Below are 27271 nucleotides of genomic sequence, written 5' to 3'. Positions count from 1 at the left end.
TTGCAAAGGCAGGTATACAGAGAGGAGGAGAGGCAGAGAGGAAGATCTTTTGTCTGATAATTCACTCCCCAAGTGACCGCAACGGCCAGTGCTGCACCAATCTGAAGCCAGGAGCCCAGAGCCTCTTCTGGGTCTCCCATGTGAGTACAGGGTCCCAAGGCTTTGGGCGGTCCTCGATTGCGGTCCCAGCCTAGAAGCAGGGAGCTGGATGGGAAATGGGGACGCCAGGATTAGAACCGTTGCCCATATGGGATCCTGGCATGTGCAAGGCAAGGACTGTTAGCTGCTAGGCCACTGTGCCAGGCCTGTTTTCCTTATTTAGTTATTTACGTTGTTAATGTTTTTGCTCCTTGGGCCCTCGGATACTTTTGGTGTATTCACATCCTCTTGGTCAAACCTCATTCATTGCCTGAGGGAGAAAAATAATCAATTGGACAACCAGCCTAGGGATTACCTAATTGCCTTAATTAATGAATCTGGTTTCCTCTCACTGAGAAATTTGGTATAGGACAATAATTTGGAAATGGGAAGCAGAAACCAAAAGTCACATAAGAAACAATTGTGTCATTACAACAAGCCAGCAGAGGCCCTAGATAAAGTAGCAACAATGAATAAGCAATTATTATGAGTAAGCAAGAAGCCTCAAGATAAACTATAAATGGAAGAGAGGATGAAATATTTTCCTGAAAGCAGCTGCAACAGCAGATGCAGAATCAGGAAAGTAAAAGATGAATCCCACTATCTGGATTAAGTAAATTCCACTTTATAAAAGTGCTACTTGGCTCTTGATTCTGATTTTTTTTCCGGTGAGGCTTAACCACCTGGTTATTTGATGTTAGTGCACTATTGGTATTTCACTGTTAAGACACTCCTTATTTCATGCAGGTACTCTGGATGCAAAGTAAGAATCATTTGTTCTCAATGAATTCACAGCCTTGTGGGAGTAACATGACAAATGAGGAAACAACAAAATTTATCTCCTTGACCAAACTCTTACTAGGCTCCTGTGAGCCTCTTCTTTATTAGGACTCAGTGTTGGCCTACAAGGCTTGAAAAAACACTGACACAAGTTTTAGTACTGCAAGGCCACATCCTCAGATTCCTTTTGAAGTATGTGCCTGAGAAAATAATAAGGCTACAAAAAAATGTTTTCTAAGAAACACATTAAAGCGAGAGTTGCTTTCTATCTGGGATGGTAGGAACCAAACTTGGATAAGTACTTTTAGCTAACCCAAATGGGGTATTATAAGGACCAAAATCCTATTACAGAAAAAGTATCCAAGACTACTTGTGATTTAGTCCAGTGAGTTTGCTATAATAAAATACCTTGAACTGAAATTTGCAATAGAAATGTATTGCTACAGTTCTGAAGGTTGGAAAATCTAATATCAAGGAGCTAATTGAGTCAGTACCTGGTGGTTTGCCTGGTAGACAATAGCATTTTGCTGTGTGGTGACATGGCAGAAAGGGCTGCAGTTACATTGAGCCTCTTTGAAAAGGAGACAGTCTGTTTACAAGGTCTGTGCCCTTCATGTCCAGGTCAGTTCCCAAAGGTCCAAGGCCTTATACCAGTCGTTAGGGGCTTGTCTTTGACATAGGAGTATTGAAAACATACATAAGGCCCGGCGCGTGGCCTAGTGGCTGAAGTCCTTGCCTTGAACACGCCGGGATCCTATATGGTCGCTGGTTCTAATCCAGCTCCCTGCTTGTGGCCTGGGAAAGCAGTCGAGGACTGCCCAAAACCTTGGGACCCTGCACCCGTGTGGGAGAGACTTGGAAGAAGTTCCTGGCTCCTGACTTCAGATCGCCACAGCACTGGCCATTGCGGTCACTTGGGGAGTGAATCATTGAATGGAAGATCTTTCTCATCTCCTCTCTGTATATCTGACTTTGCAATAAAAATAAATAAATCTCAAAAAATTACATATATTCAGACCATAGCACTTGCTAAAAACAGTAATGCAGGTATATTCAAGACAGACTAGCAACAGGCATATGACCCAACGCAATGTAGTTTTGCAACCAGAGAGAGACTGAGCTCAACATTGAATATGCACAGCATGTGGTAATTTGTATCTAAGAGCAGAGTGAGGGTCAGTTCACGGAAAGTTATGAAGAAGGCATCTCATAGTGAAAACCTCTTGCTGAAGTAGGACCAAGTGAAAAGGCAGCAAGAGTGTCAAATACTGATGGGGAGGTTTTTTTGTTTGTTTTTGTTTGTTTGTTTGTTTGTTTGCCAAACTGACTTAGCCAGATTCTTGCTCAAATTCAGTTTAACAGGATGAGGAGGGAAGATCAAGATGAGAATAGTCAGAAAAGACTGACAGGAACTTGGTTCAAGTTTCGGTCAAAGGAGAGTATCTTCTTTGCAAATTTTTAATCTCTGACCCAACTAGGTATGTTCCTTTAAAATGCACAATACCTTTTGTATAAGCCAAGTTTGATTTAGTCTGAGTGGACTCTTGTCTCCTTTGTAACAGTTTATGAGCATTGATGATTAAAATCTGTCTGTGAGTGGCACTGGCCTAGTGATTGGGAGGACAGTCAGACACCCACCCCATTCTGTGTTGGAATCCCTGGGTTCATTGCTCACCTTTGTCCTGACTTCAGCTTTCTGAAATCAGTGAGGATGGCTCCAGTGACTGGATTTCTGTCGCATTCGGGTGAGACCTGGGTTGAGTACCCAGCTCTGGTCTTCTGCTTTGAGTCCCACCTGTTGCTGGGGTGTGCCCTGGGGACCAGAAGAGGGAAGCTGTCTGTCGGAAGTGCTGCTTCTGCTTTTCATTCTCTTTTTTTAAAGATTTATTTATTTTTTATGACAAAGTCAGATATACAGAGAGGAGGAGAGACAGAGAGGAAGATCTTCTGTCTGATGATTCACTCCCGAAGTGAACGCAACGGCCAGTGCTGTGCCGATCCAGAGCCAGGAGCCAGGAACTTCCTCCAGGTCTCCCACATGGGTGCAGGATCCCAAGGCTTTGGGCTGTCCTCGACTGCTTTCCAAGGCCAGACCACAAGCAGGCAGCTGGATGGGAAGAGGAGCTGCTGGGATTAGAACCGGCGCCCATATGGGATCCCGGGGCGTTCAAGGCGAGGACTTTAGCTGATAGGCCATGCTGCTGGGTCCTGCTTTTCATTCTGTTTTTGGGATGTTGATTCAAGTCAGACTGGAGAGTCTAGCAATCAAAATGCTCATGCCTAGACAAGAAGGAGGACTACAAATGTCAGTGTAGTCACTGTAGCTCAGTAAGGATGGGGTGGGTGAAGAGCTTTTACGACCTAGCTACAAATAATGAAAAGGATCACAACGACCGTTGCCAATATACCTGAACATGTTGTACAAACAGCCACATGACAGTACTGATATAGAATTCCTGGATATAAATAATATATGCAAGTTGGAAATGAGATCTAAAATAGTCTTAAAATACGATGTAATTAATGAATTAAAAATAATAAATAATAAAAAAAATCTATACGTATGCAAGAACGTTATGTTCTCTCCACTAGGAAAACACCAGCTTAAAAGCTGTTGTATTGGATAAGGCGGATTTGAAGTGTAGCAGTTCCTCAATCTTTTAAATTTTCTGTTAGCAAGCCTTGACATTTAATTCATAGCCTCCTTCACAAACCTGTATCAAAACAATTCTGACAGACGGAAGCTTGAAGATACGAAGCATCCAACAAAATGTGGAAATAGACGGTGTCAGAATCGCATCTATGCTTACTGCGGTAGTGTGTATGCTATACATCCTAACATGACAGGAAACTGCACTAAATAGCAGCAGAAGCTTCCTGCCACGGGGAGTAACTTCGAAAAGGAGTTATAAACTGTAAAACGTTCCAGAGCAGTATACTAGCAACATAACACAACCTGCTAGTTAATACAGCAGGGCACGCAGAAGTTACTTTGATTACCTAGAAAGCCAAAGTGTTCAAATAAAACGTTCCTCTCCCTTTCGTAAGCAGCCCACTGCTTTACATTTCTTCTAAACATGAACTGAGGTATCCTGAAAACTATCCCTTCAAATATCGCGAGAGCTATGGGTTGGTCCCGACAGTGGAGGATTGACCAATCGGGAGGCGGGCGCTGCGGCCCCGCCCCCGTTGCCGGGATACGCGACGGCGCGCGTCGGCCTGTGGTTAGGCCTCACGGCCTGAGGAAGCCGCTCGAGTGAACCAGGAGCCGCGCGGGGAAACCGTGGCCGTGGCCGGCGTGGCTTCTTCCTTGGCTGCTGCCTCAGAGAGCGGTTGAAGCGGCCCGGAGCGGGGCAGCCGTCCTGCTTCCTCGCCGGGGAAGGTGAGAAACTCAAGGTCTTATCCAGTCCTTCTGGGGCAGTTCTCTTACATTGGGGATGCCGGTTGCTGCAAACAAAACGAATTCGAACAATGGTTCTTAGCGGTTATTTTCGGGCCCTCAGTACTCGTGAGTCTCAGATTGGAAAGGTTTTAGTCAAAAGTAATAAATTTGTGTCCCTTGGGACTTAGCAACCCTCCACTTCATTTGTCTCGGAAGTTTTCTTAGGAGGATAACGATAATAACAGGTCCTGGGTTAATATACCTACCTGCAATTTTTACAGTCCTGCAAGGTGGGACTGCCTGCCACGTTTCTGTCTTGCAGTTGAGCAAATACATGCTGTGGGAGTAAGGTTAAACAGCTGGTAACTGCCCTGATCTTCCCGTCCCTAAAGGCCAGGTCGCTCCTGGTTGTTGTCATAACCCCAGAGGGTGTATGAATATGGGCTTGGATAACTCTGCAGTTAGTGCCTGACCTCCCCAAATATCCTTAACCCGTTTCAGACTGGTGTCTGCTTTACTGGGTGTTCCCGTATGGCTGTGGTCTGTGTGCACTGACATTTCTAGAACAGTTTTGGGCACTGTGCTCTTTTTCTCCATGTTCTTTCTCCAGGTCATTATTTTGTTAAGTTTTCTACATGAACTACATTATGAAATAGCATTTTTAAATATTTTTATTTAAAAGGCAGAGTTACTCAGAGAAAAGAAGGAGAGAGAGAGCAAGCTTCCATGTGCTCATTCACTCCCCAAATGGTGGCAACTGCTGGGACTGAGCTGAACTAGAGCCAAGAGCTTCCGCTGGATCTCCCCTGTGGGTAGAGGTGGACCCAGGACTTGAGCCACCCTCCCTTGCTTTCTCAGGCCAGAAGCAGGAAGCTGGATCAGAAGTGGAGTGGAGCAGAGCAACTGGGATGCAAAACTGTGCGCATCATGGGATGCTGGCACCTCAAGTGGAGGCTTGACCTACTACACCTTGGCACAGGTCCCAGACAGAACATTTTTTATGCCACAGTCCAGTTGACAAGGATGTTAAAAGTTATATAAGCACAACTGAAATGAAAATTGAATGAAACAATGTTTACTCCTCCTATGTTTAGCAAACGTTTTTCCTACTCTATTAAAAGTATATTAATCATAACCTTTGTCAGATTTTTAAAAACTTGAGAGGCTGTGACCCTCATTTAAAAAATAATGTTACTGGAAATTATTGGCAAAATTTTTACATAGCATTCTGAATCGAAGAGTGAATTAGCAAGCTGGGAGATAAAGTGAATGAAGGAAATGGTTTAAAAGGAGATGTAGTGGTACTAAAAATGAGACAAGGGAGCAGCCATTTGCGGTAGCCGTGGACAGCTTCTGGGATGCCAGTATCCCACTTGGAAGTGGTTGACTTTCAGTCCCTCTCTGTTCCTCTCTGTCTTGTGTCTCGGCCACCCAGATTGAGTTCCAGCTCTCACGTTTGGCCTGGCTCCCACCAGCTCTTTTAGGCTTTTGGGGAAAACTCTCTGTTTCCTAAACTTTCTGCCTTTCAAATATAATTGGTTAACTACTTTTTGTGAAGATATGGTGAAGGCCAGAGAATAGAGTAATTAAGATGTTTGAGATTCTCACGACAAATCAGCGTGAATTAACTGAAGGAAGGGTGTGATGAGCTACTACTGGTGTTTGTTGTAAATATAGCAAAGGGAAAATTGAAGTATTTGTTGTTTCCAAACAGTGGATAAAGCGAGTGAACCATGGCAAACAATCACAAACCATCAACATCTCGTCCTGTTTCTCGAGGTGGAATTGGGTTGACAGGAAGGCCTCCTTCTGCAGTGCGACCCCCATCAGGAAGTATTCGAGTGGCAACTGGAGTAAGTTGAAAACAAATCTGCTGAATTTTTGTACATATTTTCTAGTAGAAGTTGTAAACCCTTTCTATAGTAAGAGATTCTGCCTTGCTGTTCCTTTATTATTTTTTTTTATTTTTTTTTTTTTAAAGATTTTATTCATTTTATTACAGCCAGATATACACAGAGGAGGAGAGACAGAGAGGAAGATCTTCCGTCCGATGATTCACTCCCCAAGTGAGCCGCAACGGGCCGGTACGCGCCGATCCGAAGCCTGGAACCTGGAACCTCTTCTGGGTCTCCCACGCTGGTGCAGTGTCCCAGTGCATTGGGCCGTCCTCAACTGCTTTCCCAGGCCACAAGCAGGGAGCTGGAAGGGAAGTGGAGCTGCTGGGATTGGAACCGGCGCCCATATGGGATCCCGGGGCTTTCAAGGCAAGGACTTTAGCTGCCAGGTCACGCCGCCGGGCCCCCTTTATTTTTTTTTTAAGATTTAAATATTTTTATTACAAAGTCAGATCTACAGAGAGGAGGAGAGACAGAGAGGAAGATCTTCTGTCCGATGATTCACTCCCCAAGTGAGCCGCAACGGGCCGGTGCTGCGCCGATCCGAAGCCGGGAACCAGGAAGCTCTTCCAGGTCTCCCACATGGGTGCAGGGTCCCAAAGTCTTGGGCCGTCCTCGACTGCTTTCCCAGGCCACAAGCAGGGAGCTGAATGGGAAGTGGAGCTGCCGGGATTAGAACCAGCGCCCATATGGGATCCCGGTGTGTTCAAGGCGAGGACTTTATCCGCTAGGCCATGCCACTGGGCCCAGCTGTTCCTTTATTTTATAAACACATATATTTGTTATTTTGGAACACATCTGTAAGTATAAATGTGGGAGAATGTTTGGAAGACCCTATTGAAAAAAAAGAATACTATTGAGGGACAGTCCTTGCTGATCCCCACATTTAAAGCAGCAGTAAGTAAGTTCAATGCAGAGTGTAATGGGCTAGAATAAAACGAAATAAAGTAGACTGGAAAAACATGTATATGTGAGCTTTTTGTTAAGGATTAAAATGCCTGCAGCATGGTTTGTTCAATAGAACATTCCAGTAACTGATAATTTATTGAAAAATTCTATTTAGGGTCCGGTGTGGTAGCCTAGTGGTTAAAATGCTTGCCTCACATGTGCCAGGATCCCAAATGGGTGCCTATTCTAATCCCTGCAGCCCTGCTTCCCGTCCAGCTCCCTGCTTATGGCCTGGGAAAGCAGTTGAGGACGGCCCAAAGCCTTGGGACCCTGCACCCGTGTGGGAGACCCAGAAGAGGCTCTGGACTCTTGGCTTCAGACCAACTCAGCTCCAGCCACTGTGGCTGCTTGGGGAGTGAAACACCGATGGAAGATCCTCCTCTCTGTATATCTGCCTTTCTAGTAAAAATAAATAAAGGAGACAGATGGGTTCTGTCCACTACTAAAGTGGCTGAAGCTGCCAGGGCTGGATAGAACTAAAGCTGGGAGCCAGGAATGCAAGCCTTCGAGGTGTATGGACAGTGGCCAGCTCCTTGAGTCATCATTTACTGTCTCCCAGGATGCACATTAGCCAGGAGAAGAGCTGGGACTTGAACCCAGATATTTCTGTAGGAAATAGGGGCATCCCAGCTGCTATCTAACAGTAGTCCAGGAGTCCACTCTTTTTTTGTAAGATCTTCCATCTGCTGTTTCACTCCCCAGGTAGCTGCAGTGGCTAGTGCTGAGCCAGTCTGAAGCCAGAAGCCAGGAGCTTCCTCCGGGTCTCTGGCATGGGTGCAGGGTCCCAAGGCCTTGGGCCATCCTTAACTGCTTTCCCAGGCCACAAACAGGGAGCTGGAAGGGAAGCCGGAATACAAACCTGCACCCAAATGGGATCCTGGACTTGCAAGGCAGGGACTTTTGCTACTAGGTTACTGTGCTGGGTCCCAGGAGTCTACTCTTTAAAATTCTTTTTTTATTGTCTCCCTCATAATTTCTGTTACGTTTCTAGGTAGTTTAGGAACTAAGTAGTTTAGGCTTATTGCTCGTTCCACTTTCCACATGGGTTGCTTGCTTTCTAGGGACCATGGAACTCACTCCCTGTGCCTGGGGACTCCTGCACATGCTTTGGTTCTGGGAGGGTGTTGTGTGGCAATGGGGGAGGTGTGGGGCCCAAGGCTTTTATGCTGGCTTGCTATATGAGTGGACCAGGCTTGGGGACTTGTAATGTAATGGGGCTCTAGGCCAGCATGCCTGCTTGGGGCCCAGTAGGGGGATCTGTGCATGCGCTGGGGTTATGAGTTGGTGGGCAGGGCTACAGGCCAGCATGCCATCCTGCCATCCTGCCACAGGACCTGGCTGAAGATCCCACGTGCTTGTGGATGTAGGGCTATGGATTGCTCTGGGGAAGAGGGGTGATGGAATGTTGGGGAGGGAACAGGAGAGCACTGAGGACATATGTTGCAGGTGATTAATGACTTTTAGGAGACTTCCACCGGTAAGGCCCTGTACTCCAGGTAAGTAGAGGGGCTGGGACTAAGCAGATTCAAGGAGGGAAATTGGAGGACCTTTCTGAGTCAGACCAATGAAAATCCACCCGTGTGGGAGACCTGAGCTGGGCTAGTTAACATCTACCCTGCTCACCAGTACACACAAAAGCTAGGGCTTGGGGTCTGCCTGGTGGGGCTAGATCGTAGTACCTGCCAGTGAGTGTCGGAAAAGGGGATGGGTCACGTTAGGCTGGGCTATGACACTAGCCAGCATGCGAGAGAACTGGGTTTTAGGGTAGAGTGAGCCCCAGCCCTATGGAAACTGTAGTATCTGCTGGTTAGCTTAAGAGCTGGGGGTGATAATGGGATAAGCTAGGCATGACCGTGGAACCCTCTGATACTCATGGGTACCTGGGTTGGAAACGGGCCGAGCTGGTCCAAGCTGTAGCACCCGTGGGCACAACCAAGAATGGAGTGTGGGGTCGGCCAGGCGACAGCATCCACCAGCACACACAAAAGCAAGATGGAGAGGGTGGATTATGGCAGATAAAGGCCTTGTACCCACTTGCACGTGTGGGATCTGGGTCTGGGAGTGGGGTTGGTTCAGGAAGTTGGGGAACTCTATTGGTGTGCTGTTGCTCCTGCTGATGAGCACATGATTCAGGCCTGGACGTTGGTCAGGCCAGGCAAGGCTGCTGCATTTGTTGGCAAGTATGTGAATTGGCCCTGGGGGAACAGACAGGGCAGGGCAAGGATAAACCATAGCACACTGACACGTGCAGGAACCAGGATGGGCTGCCGGTCATGCTGGGCTAGGCTATCACTCCTACCAATTTGCATGGAAGCCAGGGATGGGGGCAGGCTGGGTAGTACCAAGCTGTAACACCCACCAGTGAGATTTAGGACTGGGATAAGCCAGGCCAGGCCAGGCCAGGCTGTAGCATCCGATGATGGGAAAGGCTAAGACGAGATGGGCTGGCAGCTTCCTACATGTGCCCCAGCACCCCTGTGGGATCCTGACAGTTGCAAGGTGAGACCCGCAGTTTTTTTTTTTCTTTAAGGTTTACTGATTTATTTGAAATAGTTACAAACAGGGAGAGAGAGTTCTTCAGTCCACTAATTCACTGCCCGAGTGGCCACAGTGATCAGGTTCTGAACCAGGCTGGAGCCAGTAATTAGGAGTTTCACTTGGGTCTCCCACATGGCTGGCAGAGGCTCATCTGCCAGTGCCTTTCCAGGCCATTAGCAGGCAGCTGAACCAGAAGTGGAGCAGCAAGACAGGAGCTGATACCTACTAGGGATGCTCATGTCATGAGTGGGGAAACTCCATGGCGGCTATACCTGCCACACCAATGTACGTAGTTTTATACTTCTATATATTGTTAGCTGCTAAATGGAAAAAATGGTGTAGTTCATTAGAGTAGCTCTCACAATCTTTTTTTACACTCTGAATCTAATTAAATATTATTGTTATTATTTTTAAAATTATTTTATTTCGTTTTATGACACAGTTTCATAGGCTGTGGGATTCCCCCAACTCCTCCCCATGTGCTCCCTCCATGTTGGATTCCTCCACATTGTTGTGGTAGTGCAGTTCATATTCAGTCATGATTCTTTCATTGTGAGCATATACCATGGATAGAGTCCAGCCTCTTATTGTCCAGATCAACTCAACAGTTTCCTTGGGAGACCATCCCTGGTCTGAAAGTAGAGCTGGCAGAATATCATCCCCAATTGTTGTTGATATTATTTTTCATTTTTATTGCAAAGTCAGATATACAAAGAGGAAGATCTTCTGTCCAATGATTCACTCCCCAGGTGACTGCAATGGCCGGTGCTGTTCTGATCCAAAGCCAGGAACCTCCTCCAGGTCTCGCATGCAGGTGCAGGGTCCCAAGGCTTTGGGCCGTCCTCAACTGCTTTCCCAGGCCACAAGCAGGGAGCTGGATGGGAAGTGGAGCTGCCAGGATTAGAACCAGTGCCCATATGTGATCCTGCCATGTTCAACGCGAGGACTTTAGCCGTTAGACCCCCACACCAGGCCTGAAGTTATTAAAGTTATTCTTTTGATAGCAAATTTATATCATTTCAATACAGCCTTCAGATTCCTAGATATTCTGAAATATGATTTGGTCGTTGAGGAAGACATAAGTTATAGTAAGAATCCTTGTTCCAGAAGTCTGGGCCCTTCCATCCACACCATCCCTTTTCCAAAATAACGTGCAAATCTTCAGACACCATACAATGAGCTCTCAGAATCTTGATTACAGAAAATGATAATTATTTAGAAGTTTGTTCAGGCAGAGATTTGGCATTCTTCTTAAAGATCACTCCAGGACAATCCTAAACTCATTTGCATAAATAGTTGTTAGTATTCGTGTGTCCAACACATTCTATGGGATGGATACTATTGCTGGCCCACAGACTCAGTAATTCCTGAGTAATTCTCAGAATCAGTTAAGAACAATGCTATTAGGATTAAGGACTACCAGCTTTCAGAATTAAAAATAGTGAAAATAAATGCCAAGGCTTGCGTCCTAAGTCCTATTAAAAATTCTGCCTCACTTTTTGATGCGTAGTGTGTTTTTTTGGTAGAGGTGGGTGGAAAAGTAGAGAGGGTAGATAAACAACAAAAGGAGGAATATCTTGAACAGCTTCAGATCATCTTGTACTTTTCGATGCCATGTGAGCTGACAGGAATGGAGTCTTCTGCTTGCCTCACACTGCGCTGAATTCTGCAGGTGCTTGGAGTAGAGAATCCTGCACAGTAATAATCCAGATACTTGCTGAATGATGAAAGCCCCTTCGTATTTACACGGCCATCTTGTGATGGAGTCATTCCTACTTTTTTTTATATAGAAATTTCCTTTTTTTCTGATTTGAAAGCAATATACAAATATACTCAGTGCGATAATGCTGAAAACACCAAATTATATAAAGGAGACAGTAAGCATAAACTAAATTTTGTTATATGGTGATGACCGTTGTTGTTTTTCATATTAGCCTTTACCATTTTTTTTTTTGTCTTATAAAATGAATTTGAAGGGGTTGGCATTGTGGTTAAGCCTCCCCCTGCAGCACCAACATCCTCTATGAGTGCCGATTCGGGCTTTGGCTGCTCTGGTTATACTCTGTTTCCCTAATGTGCCTGGGAAAGTAGTGGAAGATGGCTCGAATCCTTGGGCTCCAGCACCCATGTGGAAGACCCGGAAAAAGCTCCTGGCTCCTGCTTTTCAAACAGCCCAGTTCCAGCTGTTGTGGCCATTTGAAGAATAAACCAGCAGAGGAAGATCTCACTGTTTCCCTTCTCTAATTGTCTTTCAAATAAAAGTAAATCTTTTTTAAAAATGGAATGATAAAAATTATTTTGTCAACTACATTTTTATGTGATACAACTTAGTAAATTTTTCCCTTGGAGGAGATTTGGTTCCATTCTGGTTTTGAGCTGTTGTAAATAATATCTAGAGTAGTCTAACTTAAATTTTAATTTTCATGGAATTTTAAGAGTTAGATAGTATTGATTATTTAATATTTTAGACAAATATATTTTACAAAATGTGTAGAATTTTACTGTTTTCAAAACCTCTCTGAATTTCTGCAGTAGTTTTGATGTGGTGATTTTCCAGTTCACTGACAATGAATGTTGCTGGTCTTTTAGATACCGCCTGGAACAGCAAGATCAGCCTCCCGTGCTGGTCCTGTAGGGGCTGGTGGAGTTCTGTCTTCTCAAATCAAGGTTGCTGATCGCCCTGTAACACAGCAAGGTTTGAGTGGAATGAAAACTGGAATGAAAGGTACCTATTTTTTTTTTTTAAAGATTTATTTATTTTATTACAGCCAGATATACAGAGAGGAGGAGAGACAGCGAGGAAGATCTTCTGTCTGATGATTCACTCCCGAAGTGAGCCACAACGGGCCGGTGCATGCCGATCCGATGCCGGGAACCTGGAACCTCTTCTGGGTCTCCCACGCGGGTGCAGGGTCCCAATGCATTGGGCCGTCCTCGACTGCCTTCCCAGGCCACAAGGAGGGAGCTGGATGGGAAGTGGAGCTGCTGGGATTAGAACCGGCGCCCATATGGGATCCCGGGGCTTTCAAGGCGAGGACTTTAGCCGCTAGGCCATGCCTCCGGGCCCAGTACCTATTTTAAGAAGGATGTTTTATATAAGAAAAGTATGGGACCATGCTACCCAGTCAGAATTATAGCATGTAATTCTTAATATTTGGTGCACAAAATCATTGGAAGGCTAAAAGCAGAATTAATGTGAAAGTATGTTGTGAACCAGAAAATTATATCCATATATGAGCTGTTTTAGTATTAATTGTTCTGAATATAGAGTTGTACTATAACTGAAAGAAATCTTCAGGATACAAATTAGATTCTTAGCACTACATAGAAATATTCTAAAATATCCTTTAATAATTTTCATGTCAAAGGGACACCATTGAATATATGTGTATTTACAAGAAATGAACCAAGAAATGTTACTTTTTTCTTATAATACTGTATTGCAAATGTTTGAGGAAATGAGACTAATGCATAGATTTATACTGAGTATCACTAAGCCTCTTCATGTGTGAAGAAAGCAGAACAATACATTATCTGTCATGATTCAGAAGTTTGATCTGTGAGTGTTTACAAGCCCAAAACTCGAACTTTTTAATAATGTTTTATTTTATTAATGACAATGTGAGGGATGAAGATATTCTGCTGGCAAAAAATTACCTATAAGGTATCATTAGCCTTCTGTCTCTGAGTATTCCCAATCCAGAATGAACCTACCACTGATTGTAAATATTATTGAACTCCTACAGACTATTTTTCCCTTGTTATTAGTCTCTAAATAATGCAATGTAGTGATTATTTACATAACATTTACATTGTATTCAATATTATAAGTAATGTAGAAGTGAATCAAAGTATATAAGAAGAGCATAGGTTATGTGCAAGTATTTTATATAAGGGACTGGAGCATCAGCACAGTCATTGCTGCAGGGAGTATAGAGCTAATCTGGGGCTTGTCGTGTGTCATGCCCTTCAAGAACCTTACATTTTAAAAATAATATCATCTGTTGCACTATATCTTAAAAACCAACTGATTTTTTTGACGTGTTTACTTAACTATTATACTACCATATGAAAAGTTGAAATTGACTAGTCTAGTAACTTCATTCAACTAGTCTTCCTACTTCTTTCCAGTCTCATTTAAGAGAACAATTCCCAATAGACTTTAAAATCCTAGAGTAGAATTCTGTTTCCCCTATCAGCTACTGTATGCTGTGACTTGTTCCTTCCTTCCGTAAGAAGACAGTCTCCGCAGCAAACACCTTACAGGCAGTATTCTCTGGCACCGCCTCTTACCTTTACAGGGTACTTCATCGCTTGTAAGGTTTGGGATATTTACCTGGAAATATTTCTTTAGTCCTTTTCTTTAGTCTTGTATTATCTTTACTGTGCTCCTGTATGATAGCCATTTGTCAGGTTTGATTACATAAATTAAGTAAGAAAAAATGCTCCTCAGTAGCACCTATCAGGTGTTCTTCAGAACCTGTCAGATTTTAAGTGCTTAGTTAATAGTTCCATGCACTTATTTATTGAACAGTGCTGATGTAGCTCCTCACTGCAGCACTTTCCCTGTTCTCAGCTCGCTTGGATTCAGTTCAGTGTCCACGCAGTCAGCCTGTGCTCAAGACAGTCCTGTTGTCCTAACAGCATCTTCCCATCTTTCTGGTCTTAATTGAGGCTTTCCTAATACTATGGCTAAAGATACTCATTCTCTTCCATTTTGATGATTTTTCTTGACTTATTGGGACATTTTTGCCAATTGTCTGAAAATTGTGCTATGTTGTTTTGATTATTCTTTCAGCTTGTTATTTCAGTGGCATTTTAAAACTGAACACTAATACTTCAAAATATTTTGTAGGTCCCCAGAGGCAGATTTTAGATAAATCTTATTATCTTGGACTTCTCAGGTACGTTAGATAAATATATCTTTTCTGTGCATGACTGTTAAGTTTTTAGTTGTAGGTACTTGTTATGATGATATTAAGTCTTTTAATTTAGTATTGGTTCATTTGACTATACTGCAGAATAGATGTGATAATACAGTTAGGCTGAGAATTTTAAGTTTGTACGTGTGAGTTGTCTGATTTGTCTTAAAATCTGATTGTGTTGCTGTAACAAAATACTTGAGACTGTGTCATTTAGAAATAATGGAAATTGGACCCAGCTCAATGGCTCAATGGCTAAATCCTCACTCACATTATTAGCACCGGGATCCCACACGGGCTCTGGTTCGTGTCCTGGCGTCTCTGCTTCCCATCCAGCTCCCTGCTTATGGCTGGGAAAGCTGTCAAGGATGGCCCAAAGGCTTGGGATCCTGCACCTGTGTGGGAGACCCGGAGGGAGCTCCTGGCTTCTGGCTTTGGATCGGCTTTGCTTCAGCTGTTGTGGCCATTTGGGGAGTGAACCAGTGGATGGAAGATCTTTCTATGTTTCCTTCTTTCCGCAAATCTGATCTACCTATCCAATAATAATAAATACAGCTTAAAAAATAGAAATTTATTTCTCACAATTTTGAAGGCTAACAAATCCAAACTCAGGGTACTGGGAGAGCCAGTGTTTGGTGAGGGCCTATTTCTCATCGATGGCTCTCTCTGTGTTGTATCATGTGTTAGAAGAGCAAAAAAAATTATCCTGTCTGTTATGGAAAAACCTCAAGTTCTAATCACATCCTAAAGGCCTGACCTGTTAATATTGTTTTTTTTTAACTAAAAAACTTTAACTACTTTATTTGAGAGGTAGGCAGAGAGAAAGTCACTTCCCACATGCCTGCAGCTGCTGGAATGGCACAAACCAAAGTTAGGAGCTGAGAACTCATCCTGCGTCTCTTCTCTGGGTGGCAGGGACACTACTGCGTGAGCTGTCACTGCTGTCTGAGTGCACATCAGCAGGAAGCTGAGTCAGAAGCAGAGTTGGGACTCAGACACAGGCACTGCAGTACTGAGTGCGGGTGTCCTAACTGGCAGATGAACTGCTGCACTGGATACCTATCTTAATTTTATTAGGGGTTAAGTTTGAATATTAAGTGTGATAGGAACACAGAAGTTTAAGCCATAGCATATTTGAGACTGGCATTTCGGCATCATGTGTTGAGCTGCATCCTGCAACACTGGTATTTCAAAAAGGATGCTAGTCTGAAACTTCACTACTCCAATTCCAGTCCAGCTACCTGCTGATGCACTTGGGACAGCAGTGGGAGATGGCTTAAATGCTAGGGACCCTGCACCTACATGGGAAACCCAGAAGAAGCTCCAGGCTCATGGCTTCAGCCTGGCATAGCTGGGCAGTGTGGTCATTTGAGAAGTGAGCCAGTGTGGGAAAGATCTCTAAGTTTTTCAAAATAAGGGAAAGAAAATCTGAGAATAAAAAGCCCCAGCATATTTAAAGTTTATTTTTAATGTAATGATAAAAATAATCTCTTACGCTTTTTCAATAATTCTGACGCACATTATTCATGTCTTTGAAGTGTCACTAATTATATCTAATATCATCATGTTTATGCTTTAATCAGTGCAGAGTTTTATATAGGTATGTATTTAGTTAATTGCTGCAAATGCAGCTTATTTTTAATCAATTCCTAAGCTTTGTTGTAAGTTTCTAAGTATGTAGCTCTAAATTAAGGACTTTGTCATTCTCTGCCTCCCTTTCTCTGTCCAGATGTGCTACTGCTGCATCTCCATTTTCTGTTTTACTTTTGTTCTTTTATTTTCTTTGTCTGCTTCTTTTTGATTTAATTGATCCTCTCATCATGCCCTAAAAGCCCTGTTTTCTTAATTCATCTTGATTCTAGCTGTTTGTATAATTGTGTAACTTTGGAGCAGTAGTTCTCAAGGGGTTTGGTTGTGATCCCCCCCCCACCCCCAAGGAACACTTGCTCAATTCTATACACTTTCCTGGTTGTTACACCTGGAGTTAACAGAGGCACTATTGGCATTCAGATGAAGGATTCTGCTAAGGCATGCTTTAGTGCAAAAGGTAGTTTCCCTCACAAAGGATCATTCACTATAAAATATCAATCATGTCATCGTTCAGAAATTGCTCTAATAGGGATGACAGTTGGATATCTACATGTGTCTATGGATAGTGCTGTTTGATGAGCCATCTGTTGTGGTTCTATTTCCTCATTGTTTTTAAACATCTTTATTTCTTTTCATTTTTTTTTTTTAAGATACAGAGACAGAAATCTTCCATCTGCTTATTCATTCACGAGTTGCTGGCAATAGGGGGGACTAAGCTAGGCCAAAGCGAGGAACTCCATGCTGCTCTCCCACAGAAGTTGGCCCAGGCTGGAATAGCTAAGCCATTACCTTCTAACTCCAGGGGACACATGAGCAGGCCCAGGAGCTGGGACTCAAAGCAGGCACTCAGGCCTTCCTTTCGTGTGTTCACTGCTCTACCACGTACCTACCCACCTCCCTTCCTTTCTCCCTCTTTTTTTTTTTTTTTTTAAATTTTTAATTTCTCTTCTCTCTTTCATAGAAGATTTTTTAAAAAAATGTATTTGAAAGACATACGGACAGATTGAGGGAGAGAGAGAGATTTTAATTTGCTGGTTCAATGTCCAGGTGGCTGTAATAGCCAGAGCAGGCCAGGCTGAAGCAAGGCGATTGGAATTCCATCCAGGTTTCCCATGTGGGTAGCAGGGACCCAAATTCTTGGGCCATCAACTTCTGCTTTCTCAGACACTTAACCAGGGGCTCGACTGAAAGTGGCAGAGTCAGAATTTGAAGAGGCACCCATATGTGCCCAGCTGTGCCTTAAGCTGCTAAGCCATATGCTTGCCCCCCACCCCACAATCCTCTTAATGTTTAGAGAATATTTGTCAGTTTCTCATTATTTGAGTAGAATAGACTTGGGGTGGACTTCATTTGTAATTCAATGAGCCACTGAAACATTTTCTTAATTGAATAAATTTCACAAGCCGTTAATATTTTTGTACATTTATGAAAAATGTAAGATTTAACTAGAAAGTTTTTTGGATTAGAAGTATTGGTGACTGTCTTATTTCCTTTTGATCAGAAGCAAAATAAATGAACTTACAACTGAAATTAATAAACTTCAGAAAGAAATAGAAATGTACAACCAGGAGAACTCTGTGTATTTGTCTTATGAAAAGAGGTGAGTAGTTTTTCAATTAAAATATGCAAGACCTTTTTATTATTTATTTACAAAGTACTTCTCATTTGTTGTTGTCTATGAATAATATTGAGCTCATAATGGCTATAATGTTCACCTGTTTATGAATGTGTTTTTTGCTTGCAGAGCAGAGACTTTGGCTGTTGAAATCAAAGAATTTCAAGGACAACTAGCAGACTATAACATGGTATTTTTTCTTTTCTAGAGAATTTCTTTTTAATATTTTCATTTTGTTAACCACTTTGAAATATATTTTAAATATAAAGTAATACAGGAGTATATACTGATTGTGGGAGATTGAAACTAATAAAAGCACAAAGAGTGAAGGGCCTTTTTTCTCTCTTACTTCCTGCTCCAGAAATAAAATGCATTAATAGATTGATAGGTACTCTTCCAACATTTAAAAACAGAAAATCTTCACTTACCAATGTGAAACATACAGGTGCTTTTGTCCCTAACAATATTAAAAAAAATGATAATTAAAATAAAAAATCAGGAAGAAACTAATATTTATTGGGTAATAATAATGTCATGGCTGTAGAATCCTGCTCAGCTTTGCTGTGACCTGTTGTCAGCATCAGATTTGAAGAATGTAATGAGTTAGCATGCAGATTGCTTCCATCTGTATGTCTTATTCTAAGTAAAGTATTTGGAATATTCTATAAAAATAGACTGTAATGTAAGAATAGTTCTACCAAGTATGCATCGTAATGTGGCCGTTCAGAACCAACAATCCCCTCAGTGATGTTGATAATCATTGCCATCTTTGGGTGATATTGGCCTCATAAAAATGGTTAGCGTCTGTATTTTCTACCTGTTCCTTGGGTGTTTTATGCAGTGATCATGTCTGGATTTAATCACAGTGGTAAACTTTTTATCTCACTTCTCTTATTAAGAGCTATTGTTATAAGAAGAAAGTGATATTCTACCATAATTTTGAGCTAAATTAAGATATAGCTGTCTCATATTGTTGTATTATACTTATCAATGGAATTTTGCTAGTTGTATATTGTCATTCTAAATTATCCTGAGCTGTACAATCCATAACAAACACTTTGTAGCATGGAACATTCAGTAAGGCTAATTTAATAAGTGAAATTTTGTCTAAATTTGAGGAAAGCAGTTTTCATAGAATTTACAGTGACATTTAAAAGGAATTTTTAGTTATAGAATGCATGAAGTAAATTAGTTAACATGAAAATAATACTAATATGTAAAGTCTGCTGTTTATAAGTTTAATAAACTAATCCCCAATATTGAGGAAGCATTTAGTAGGTATTGACAGATGTATGATTAGCATTCATGTAAATGTTAGATCTCGTTAGCCGTTTATCTATAATTGTGGAAATTCAGTATGTTAATACATATGTCAGGCTCTGAACATTTTTTGGCACATAATAAATGCTTTGTTAGCTACCACCCAACATTTTGAAGCAGGTTTACCAGTGCTCAGGCTATGTTTTGTTGTTTTTTTTTCTTAGTTTTTGGAAGATGAAGAAAAATTTTGTTTTCCTTAGTGTACTTGTAAATACAATATCTTAGTGTAAATTTGTAAACCTGTTAATATTACTCTTCGCTGGAAAAGAGAGTAAGCCAGATAATCCAAAAACTTGTTTTTTGTAGAGCCCTCTTTATAAGCTCAGCTGTCTTTCCAGAGCAGGTAAAATGCTATAAAACACCTGAAGAAATGGTTAATTACTGCTCACTTTTCTGCTGTAAAAAAGTAGTTTACATATTTTCATATGTGTAGTATGTGTTTACTTAAAATTAGTTCAATATATTTTTTTTTAATTTATTTTATTTTTATTACAAAGTCAGATATACTGAGAGGAGGAGAGATAGAGAGGAAGTGGAGCTGCCGGGATTAGAACCAGCGGCCATATGGGATCAAGGCGAGGACCTTAGCCACTAGGCCACACTGCCGAGCCCCAATATTTGTTTTTATCCTGGAAGATATTATACTTACAAGTACTAAAATTACTACTCCTAGTTTATCAGATTGAATGCTAATGTTACGAATTATAGAGAATTACAAAGAGTAGTATGTTTATATAATTTTTTGTTATTTTGTTTTTAGTTGGTAGATAAACTTAACACCAATACTGAAATGGAAGAAGTAATGAGTGATTACAACATGGTAAGAAAATGTATAAAAATAAGCAATAGATCTATTATATAAATGGTAACAATGAATTTATATTTAAAAACAGTTTGATAAGACTTTATGACACACAGCAATGGATATTACTGTGCTCTTTTTTTTTTTAAAGATTTATTTATTTTTATTACAAAGTCAGATATACAGAGAGGAGGAGAGACAGAGAGGAAGATCTGTCCGATGATTCATTCCCCAAGTGAACGCAACGGCCGGTGCTGCGCCGATCTGAAGCCGGGAACCAGGAACCTCTTCCAGGTCTCCCACACTGGTGCAGGGTCCCAAAGATTTGGGCCATCCTTGACTGCATTCCCAGGCCACAAGCAGGGAGCTGGATGGGAAGTGGAGCTGCCGGGATTAGAACCGGCGCCCATATGGGATCCTGGCACGTGCAAGGGAAGGACTTTAGGCACTAGGCCATGGCGCCGGGCCCTATTACTGTGATCTTAAGTAACACTATTATATTTGAGCTTCCCTAGCTGCTATTTGAAAATTTGTTCCAGTTGGTATTAATCTCTTGATTAATACTTAAGCTACTGTCTACAAAGCTATGTTTTAATTGATCTCACCTTTCTCATTGTTTGGAGAGTACCATCTACATTTCTTTTTATGTAGTTAATATTTCTCACTTAAGTTTTGCCAAAACGGAGCTAAATATTTGATAGAAATAAGTGACACTTTTACATAACTTTTGTAGCAAGATGAGAAAAAAAATAGATATGATGCCATGCATAAAACTGATTTTGCTAGGTAAATGAGAATATATATATAACTCTTGGCTTAATTATTTGAAAGAAAACAATGAAGCATTTTTTAGCTTGTTTTGATTTAGATGGGTTATTTGGAATGAAAATAACATAAAATTTGTTTATAGGATCAAAAAATATTCTGATAAACCATGTAAAATATCTCTTCTGAAATTATGATAATTTAATATATTATAACTAGCTTTACAACATAGGAGAATTCTAAGATTCAAAACTGTATTATGTATTTGGTCAGTTGTTTGAAATTGTTCTATACTGAAGATTGGATATGCATAGGTAGAATCAAGTACTCATGTAAAATCCTGAGTGGTTTAAAAATAAAATTTGTGATGGTTTTCAGTTTAGCAAAGTACTAAGCAAATATCTAATAAATATTTTGCCAGATCACTAAAGGACATGAAATAGTTTTCCTGTGAGATTTCCCTAAAAAAAGACTTTCTTTTTGTTAGTGATGTTGTTTGTTAAAGGAAGCAACTGTATGTTTTTTCATAAACTTTTTATATGGCATGAAGATTACTTATTTGAATCCTTTCATTTGCTTCCTATCTGGAATAACCTTTAAAGGAAGAATTGGATTAATTTTTCTTTTTTTAAATCACTAACTTGTTAACTGTTTATTCAGCTTAAAGCTCAAAATGATCGAGAAACACAAAGCATGGATATCATATTTACTGAAAGACAAGCGTAAGTTCAACCTGTTTTAATATCAAACTGATTTATCAGTGAACCTTTTTAGGTGGCTTAACTTGTAAGTTATTTATTACCTTATACATTTTTTGTAATGCTTTTCATGTTGCTTTTTTTAAAAAATGCTTGTAGTGGAGTTTATTGTTATATATGTTATCTCCATTTACCACTAAAATGCTAAATTTTGTTTAATTACTGCATAGATGATATAAAAACATGATTTCAGCTTCTAACAGAAGAATTTAAAACCTAAGATAAATAGGGACATCTTTTTATCTACCAGTTTTAACTTGAGGCTTTAACTTTAATTTAAACTATGATGTTTTGATCTCAGTCTAATGAAACATGCATTATTAGGCTGTAGGTTATTTACATTATTTTACTGATATTTATATTTATTATATTAGTAATCTATATCAAATAGAGGTTATATGTCATCTTTACATGTAAATATAGCTTGTCTAGGTATAAATACCAACACGGTGACTTTGATGATAAAGTAACCCTAGTGGTGGAAGTAATGCTGGTTACCGAGGTGAGATGCAGATGTGATAGTTACAATAATTGTTCAACAACTTTTTACCATAATCAAATGCCATCTGTGGCAATGCACTCTTAGAAGATGAGCTATTTTATATACACTTAGATTTGCATTCTGTACCAGAAATTATCTCTGAACATTTATGATTTCTTTGGGAACATGAATAGTAATTAACCAAAATTGCCAAAATATGGTAATACCAAGAAACTGCTATTTGTATAAATAGTGTCTATTTGAAAATACTAAGATGCCAAAATATTTGAAAGATAAAATGAAGTCATTGCCCCCTTACCTATCATTTGATGCAGCTGAAAAATACTTCCTTGGTAATACTAATGCACTCTCCTTTTATAAAGAAATTTCCATTCATGGTGACCAGATTCTTACTTGAAAACTTTTTTTCCTGTTTTTAAACCACTTAGCAAATAACCATCAATTGTTATGTAGAAATACATAATAATGTATGAGCTACAACTTTCTAAACACCTTGAAGAGTTTAGAAGATTTAAGGCCCATTTCTCTTTTTTTTTGTCTCAAAGTTCTATAATATCCACTTCAGATTTACAAATGTTATACTTATACGTTTTATAGATACTTGACACAAAAATGTAATTCCCAGGTTATAAATTGAAGATTGTTAAAATCTTGTGTTTGATTTGACTAAAGAAAAAATTCATTTGTTTTTTTAAAAGATTTATTTTATTTTACTTAGAAGCCAGAGTTGCGGGAGGGCTGCGGGAGAGGACGTCTAGCTCGGATCCCGAACCCAGTCCGCCATGTGCCCATGGCTCATGGCGGGCTGGGCCCGGACATGCCTGGGTGCGGCCTGCTTCCTTCTGGGGTGAGTACGCCGAGGGGGGAGGCCTCCGTGACTGGGCATGTCCGGGACCCACCCAACACCCTCATTGGGTGGTGGGTGAATGGGATTGGGGAGGGGCGCAACCTCGGGCCTGCAGGATTTAACCTCCGGCTGCCAGAGGCGAGCCGAGGGCTGCGGGAGAGGACGTCTAGCTCGGATCCCGAACCCAGTCCGCCATGTGCCCATGGCTCATGGCGGGCTGGGCCCGGACATGCCTGGGTGCGGCCTGCTTCCTTCTGGGGTGAGTACGCCGAGGGGGGAGGCCTCCGTGACTGGGCATGTCCGGGACCCACCCAACACCCTCATTGGGTGGTGGGTGAACGGGATTGGGGAGGGGCGCAACCTCGGGCCTGCAGGATTTAACCTCCGGCTGCCAGAGGCGAGCCGAGGGCTGCGGGAGAGGACGTCTAGCTCGGATCCCGAACCCAGTCCGCCATGTGCCCATGGCTCATGGCGGGCTGGGCCCGGACATGCCTGGGTGCGGCCTGCTTCCTTCTGGGGTGAGTACGCCGAGGGGGGAGGCCTCCGTGACTGGGCATGTCCGGGACCCACCCAACACCCTCATTGGGTGGTGGGTGAACGGGATTGGGGAGGGGCGCAACCTCGGGCCTGCAGGATTTAACCTCCGGCTGCCAGAGGCGAGCCGAGGGCTGCGGGAGAGGACGTCTAGCTCGGATCCCGAACCCAGTCCGCCATGTGCCCATGGCTCATGGCGGGCTGGGCCCGGACATGCCTGGGTGCGGCCTGCTTCCTTCTGGGGTGAGTACGCCGAGGGGGGAGGCCTCCGTGACTGGGCATGTCCGGGACCCACCCAACACCCTCATTGGGTGGTGGGTGAACGGGATTGGGGAGGGGCGCAACCTCGGGCCTGCAGGATTTAACCTCCGGCTGCCAGAGGCCAGCCGAGGGCTGCGGGAGAGGACGTCTAGCTCGGATCCCGAACCCAGTCCGCCATGTGCCCATGGCTCATGGCGGGCTGGGCCCGGACATGCCTGGGTGCGGCCTGCTTCCTTCTGGGGTGAGTACGCCGAGGGGGGAGGCCTCCGTGACTGGGCATGTCCGGGACCCACCCAACACCCTCATTGGGTGGTGGGTGAACGGGATTGGGGAGGGGCGCAACCTCGGGCCTGCAGGATTTAACCTCCGGCTGCCAGAGGCCAGCCGAGGGCTGCGGGAGAGGACGTCTAGCTCGGATCCCGAACCCAGTCCGCCATGTGCCCATGGCTCATGGCGGGCTGGGCCCGGACATGCCTGGGTGCGGCCTGCTTCCTTCTGGGGTGAGTACGCCGAGGGGGGAGGCCTCCGTGACTGGGCATGTCCGGGACCCACCCAACACCCTCATTGGGTGGTGGGTGAACGGGATTGGGGAGGGGCGCAACCTCGGGCCTGCAGGATTTAACCTCCGGCTGCCAGAGGCGAGCCGAGGGCTGCGGGAGAGGACGTCTAGCTCGGATCCCGAACCCAGTCCGCCATGTGCCCATGGCTCATGGCGGGCTGGGCCCGGACATGCCTGGGTGCGGCCTGCTTCCTTCTGGGGTGAGTACGCCGAGGGGGGAGGCCTCCGTGACTGGGCATGTCCGGGACCCACCCAACACCCTCATTGGGTGGTGGGTGAACGGGATTGGGGAGGGGCGCAACCTCGGGCCTGCAGGATTTAACCTCCGGCTGCCAGAGGCGAGCCGAGGGCTGCGGGAGAGGACGTCTAGCTCGGATCCCGAACCCAGTCCGCCATGTGCCCATGGCTCATGGCGGGCTGGGCCCGGACATGCCTGGGTGCGGCCTGCTTCCTTCTGGGGTGAGTACGCCGAGGGGGGAGGCCTCCGTGACTGGGCATGTCCGGGACCCACCCAACACCCTCATTGGGTGGTGGGTGAACGGGATTGGGGAGGGGCGCAACCTCGGGCCTGCAGGATTTAACCTCCGGCTGCCAGAGGCCAGCCGAGGGCTGCGGGAGAGGACGTCTAGCTCGGATCCCGAACCCAGTCCGCCATGTGCCCATGGCTCATGGCGGGCTGGGCCCGGACATGCCTGGGTGCGGCCTGCTTCCTTCTGGGGTGAGTACGCCGAGGGGGGAGGCCTCCGTGACTGGGCATGTCCGGGACCCACCCAACACCCTCATTGGGTGGTGGGTGAACGGGATTGGGGAGGGGCGCAACCTCGGGCCTGCAGGATTTAACCTCCGGCTGCCAGAGGCGAGCCGAGGGCTGCGGGAGAGGACGTCTAGCTCGGATCCCGAACCCAGTCCGCCATGTGCCCATGGCTCATGGCGGGCTGGGCCAGGGCGGCCAGTGCGACATTTGGCGCCAGGCTGAGCCTGCTGGCCGCCCGGCCGGGGAGCTCTGGGGTATTGGACATCTGAATCGCTGCTGAGATAGCTCTAGAGTGACCCCACTGTTTCTGGGATCTGAGTCAATCCTAAAGATTCCCAATGCCAGTAACTCTTCCTTTGAAGAACTTCCAATCCCTTAATAATGCTGAGCTTTGAACACGTATCAAGTAAAAGATAAGCTCCGGCTTGTGTAGCAGGCTGGCACCTAATGGTCCTCGGAGCAACCACGTGCAGGTGCGTGATTTACAGCTAGGAACGGTCCCAATCTGGGATGCCACAGCTGGGATGAGGTTCCCACCAAGGGGTGTATGTGCTGGAATGGGGGCTGCGTTCTATCTAGGAAACAGTTGCAGTCACCCGAGGCACTAGTGTGGGCTGGGATTGGATGCACCAGGCCGGTTCAGATCCCAGCACCATCTGGTGTTATGGAGAAACAGGGTAGATGTGGGACTGACTAGGCTGGGTCTCAATCCCCTTCTGAGCCATGTGTGAGCTGTATGTGGGTATGGACGAGCCATGGCTGGGCTGAAACATCCAACAACAAGAGTCAGAATGGGGTGAAAGCCAGCCAGGAAAAGCCACTGTTCCTGCTAGGACAGGAGGTGAACTGAGTAGGGTTGGCTCAAGAACCCCCTGGCAAGCGCAAAATCTGGCATTGGGAGGGGTTCTGATGGAGGAGCCTGGGCAACTCCTCTGGCAGGACACAGTCCCTGCAGGTAAGCGCGAGAAGCAAGATTGGAAACAGCCCAGAATAGGCCTTGGAAAGTTTCCCACTGGCATGCATTCGGCATGGGTCAGGAGCAGGCCAGGCTGAATCAGTTCATGTCATCCTCTGGCAAATCCGATCACCAGAACAGAGTGTGGAATGGGCCGGGTTTGGTTGCGACAAAACCAGTACACATTCTGGAACGCCAGGGCGTGGTTGCCTGTACTGGATATGAATGCAGCACCCATCCAGCACACGTGAGATCCAGGAAGGGAGGGGCAGAGCTGGCGGGGGGGTTAAGGGGCTGGTCCCCTCGCTGGACAACCACTCCCACTGGAGAGTGTTGGCTGGGATAGAGACAGACACGACTAAGCAAGGCTACAACACCTGTGCGCTGCATGTGCACAAGATCAGGGCCACAGCATCAGCTGGCAGAAGCTGGCACTGGGGACTAATTCTGTTGAGTCAAATCACAGGACCACCTAAAGAGTGCATAAACCGGGACAGAGAGACCTGGGAGGGAAAAAGTGGGTTCCCCCTTCTTGGGTCACTATTCCCGTGGGAGGGCATGAAAACTAGGACGGGGGCTGGGATGGCTAGACAGAGGCACTCAACAACATCTGTGAGGGCTGGATGGTTGAGTCGATTAGATAGAACTAAGCTTTAATACCCATTGACAACTACCAGAGCCAAATGGGATGGGGGACAGATTGGTCTTCTGCTACACAAATTGGCAAACCAGGGTAGGGGGCAGGCTTGGTGGGGGTTATTGTGGGTCGCCCCGACTAGGCTGCAGCTCCCACTGGTTGATGTAAGGGCCGAACCAGACTGGACTGCAACACCCATTGGTTCCAGTGCAACTCGGGACTGAAAACAGAACCAACACAGCAATTGCAACCACCAGCTGATCAGGGTGATGGACTGTGCCGGGCCCTGTGCTTGCTAGAACATACAAGAATCTGGTCTGGGAATACCTCAAAGTATCTTTGGAGATCTCCCCACTTGAACTGCTGGACTCAGAATTCTAACCAAGAAAAGACAGAAGACAGAATAGGACAATCATTCATCTCAGCTACATGTTGGCAGCGAAATATGGGACAAATGGAGACTTCATGATGGACCATATCAATCAGTGGACCACCTCATCGAGCGAAACTGGCAGTGACTCATAACTGGAGAACTATTAACTCCACTTGAGCACATATCTCAGAGCATGCCCCACATCTGGGACTTGGGGTGGGCGGGAAACCGGGTGGGGCTTCTCCCTCAATATCCCCTTTTACCTCAGATACATGATGGAAACAATATGGACATAATAGCATTGCCCACCTCCCTATCCCCCTGAACCTTTTTTTTTTTTTTTTCTTTTTCTTGATTTTCCTTCAACTATAGTTAACTATGTAAAGAATGTCAACA

General features: G+C 44.2%; 1 protein-coding gene across 3 annotated transcripts in view; it reads left to right on the top strand.

The window, feature by feature from the left end:
* Positions 1 to 4138: 4138 nt before the first annotated feature.
* The window catches only part of IFT74 (intraflagellar transport 74), a 76721-nt gene continuing 53588 nt past the window's right edge, over positions 4139 to 27271 (top strand). The window contains exons 1-8 of one of the 3 annotated variants that reach the window (XM_058672481.1): positions 4139 to 4300; positions 6015 to 6153; positions 12271 to 12406; positions 14537 to 14585; positions 17698 to 17793; positions 17938 to 17998; positions 19889 to 19948; positions 21356 to 21417. In XM_058672481.1, the coding sequence (XP_058528464.1) occupies positions 6034 to 6153; positions 12271 to 12406; positions 14537 to 14585; positions 17698 to 17793; positions 17938 to 17998; positions 19889 to 19948; positions 21356 to 21417 (584 nt within the window). In that variant the 5' untranslated portion in view covers positions 4139 to 4300; positions 6015 to 6033. Of the gene's footprint in view, positions 4301 to 6014; positions 6154 to 12270; positions 12407 to 14536; positions 14586 to 17694; positions 17794 to 17937; positions 17999 to 19888; positions 19949 to 21355; positions 21418 to 27271 lie in introns of those variants that run through there. The other 2 variants (XM_058672480.1, XM_058672482.1) reach the window with 2 other exon arrangements.

The sequence above is a fragment of the Ochotona princeps genome, chromosome 14 (genome assembly GCF_030435755.1).
Source record: "Ochotona princeps isolate mOchPri1 chromosome 14, mOchPri1.hap1, whole genome shotgun sequence".
Classification (NCBI taxonomy): domain Eukaryota; kingdom Metazoa; phylum Chordata; class Mammalia; order Lagomorpha; family Ochotonidae; genus Ochotona; species Ochotona princeps.
The sequence above is the reverse complement of the archived record's forward strand: the minus strand, read 5'-3'. Positions and strand labels throughout refer to the sequence as shown.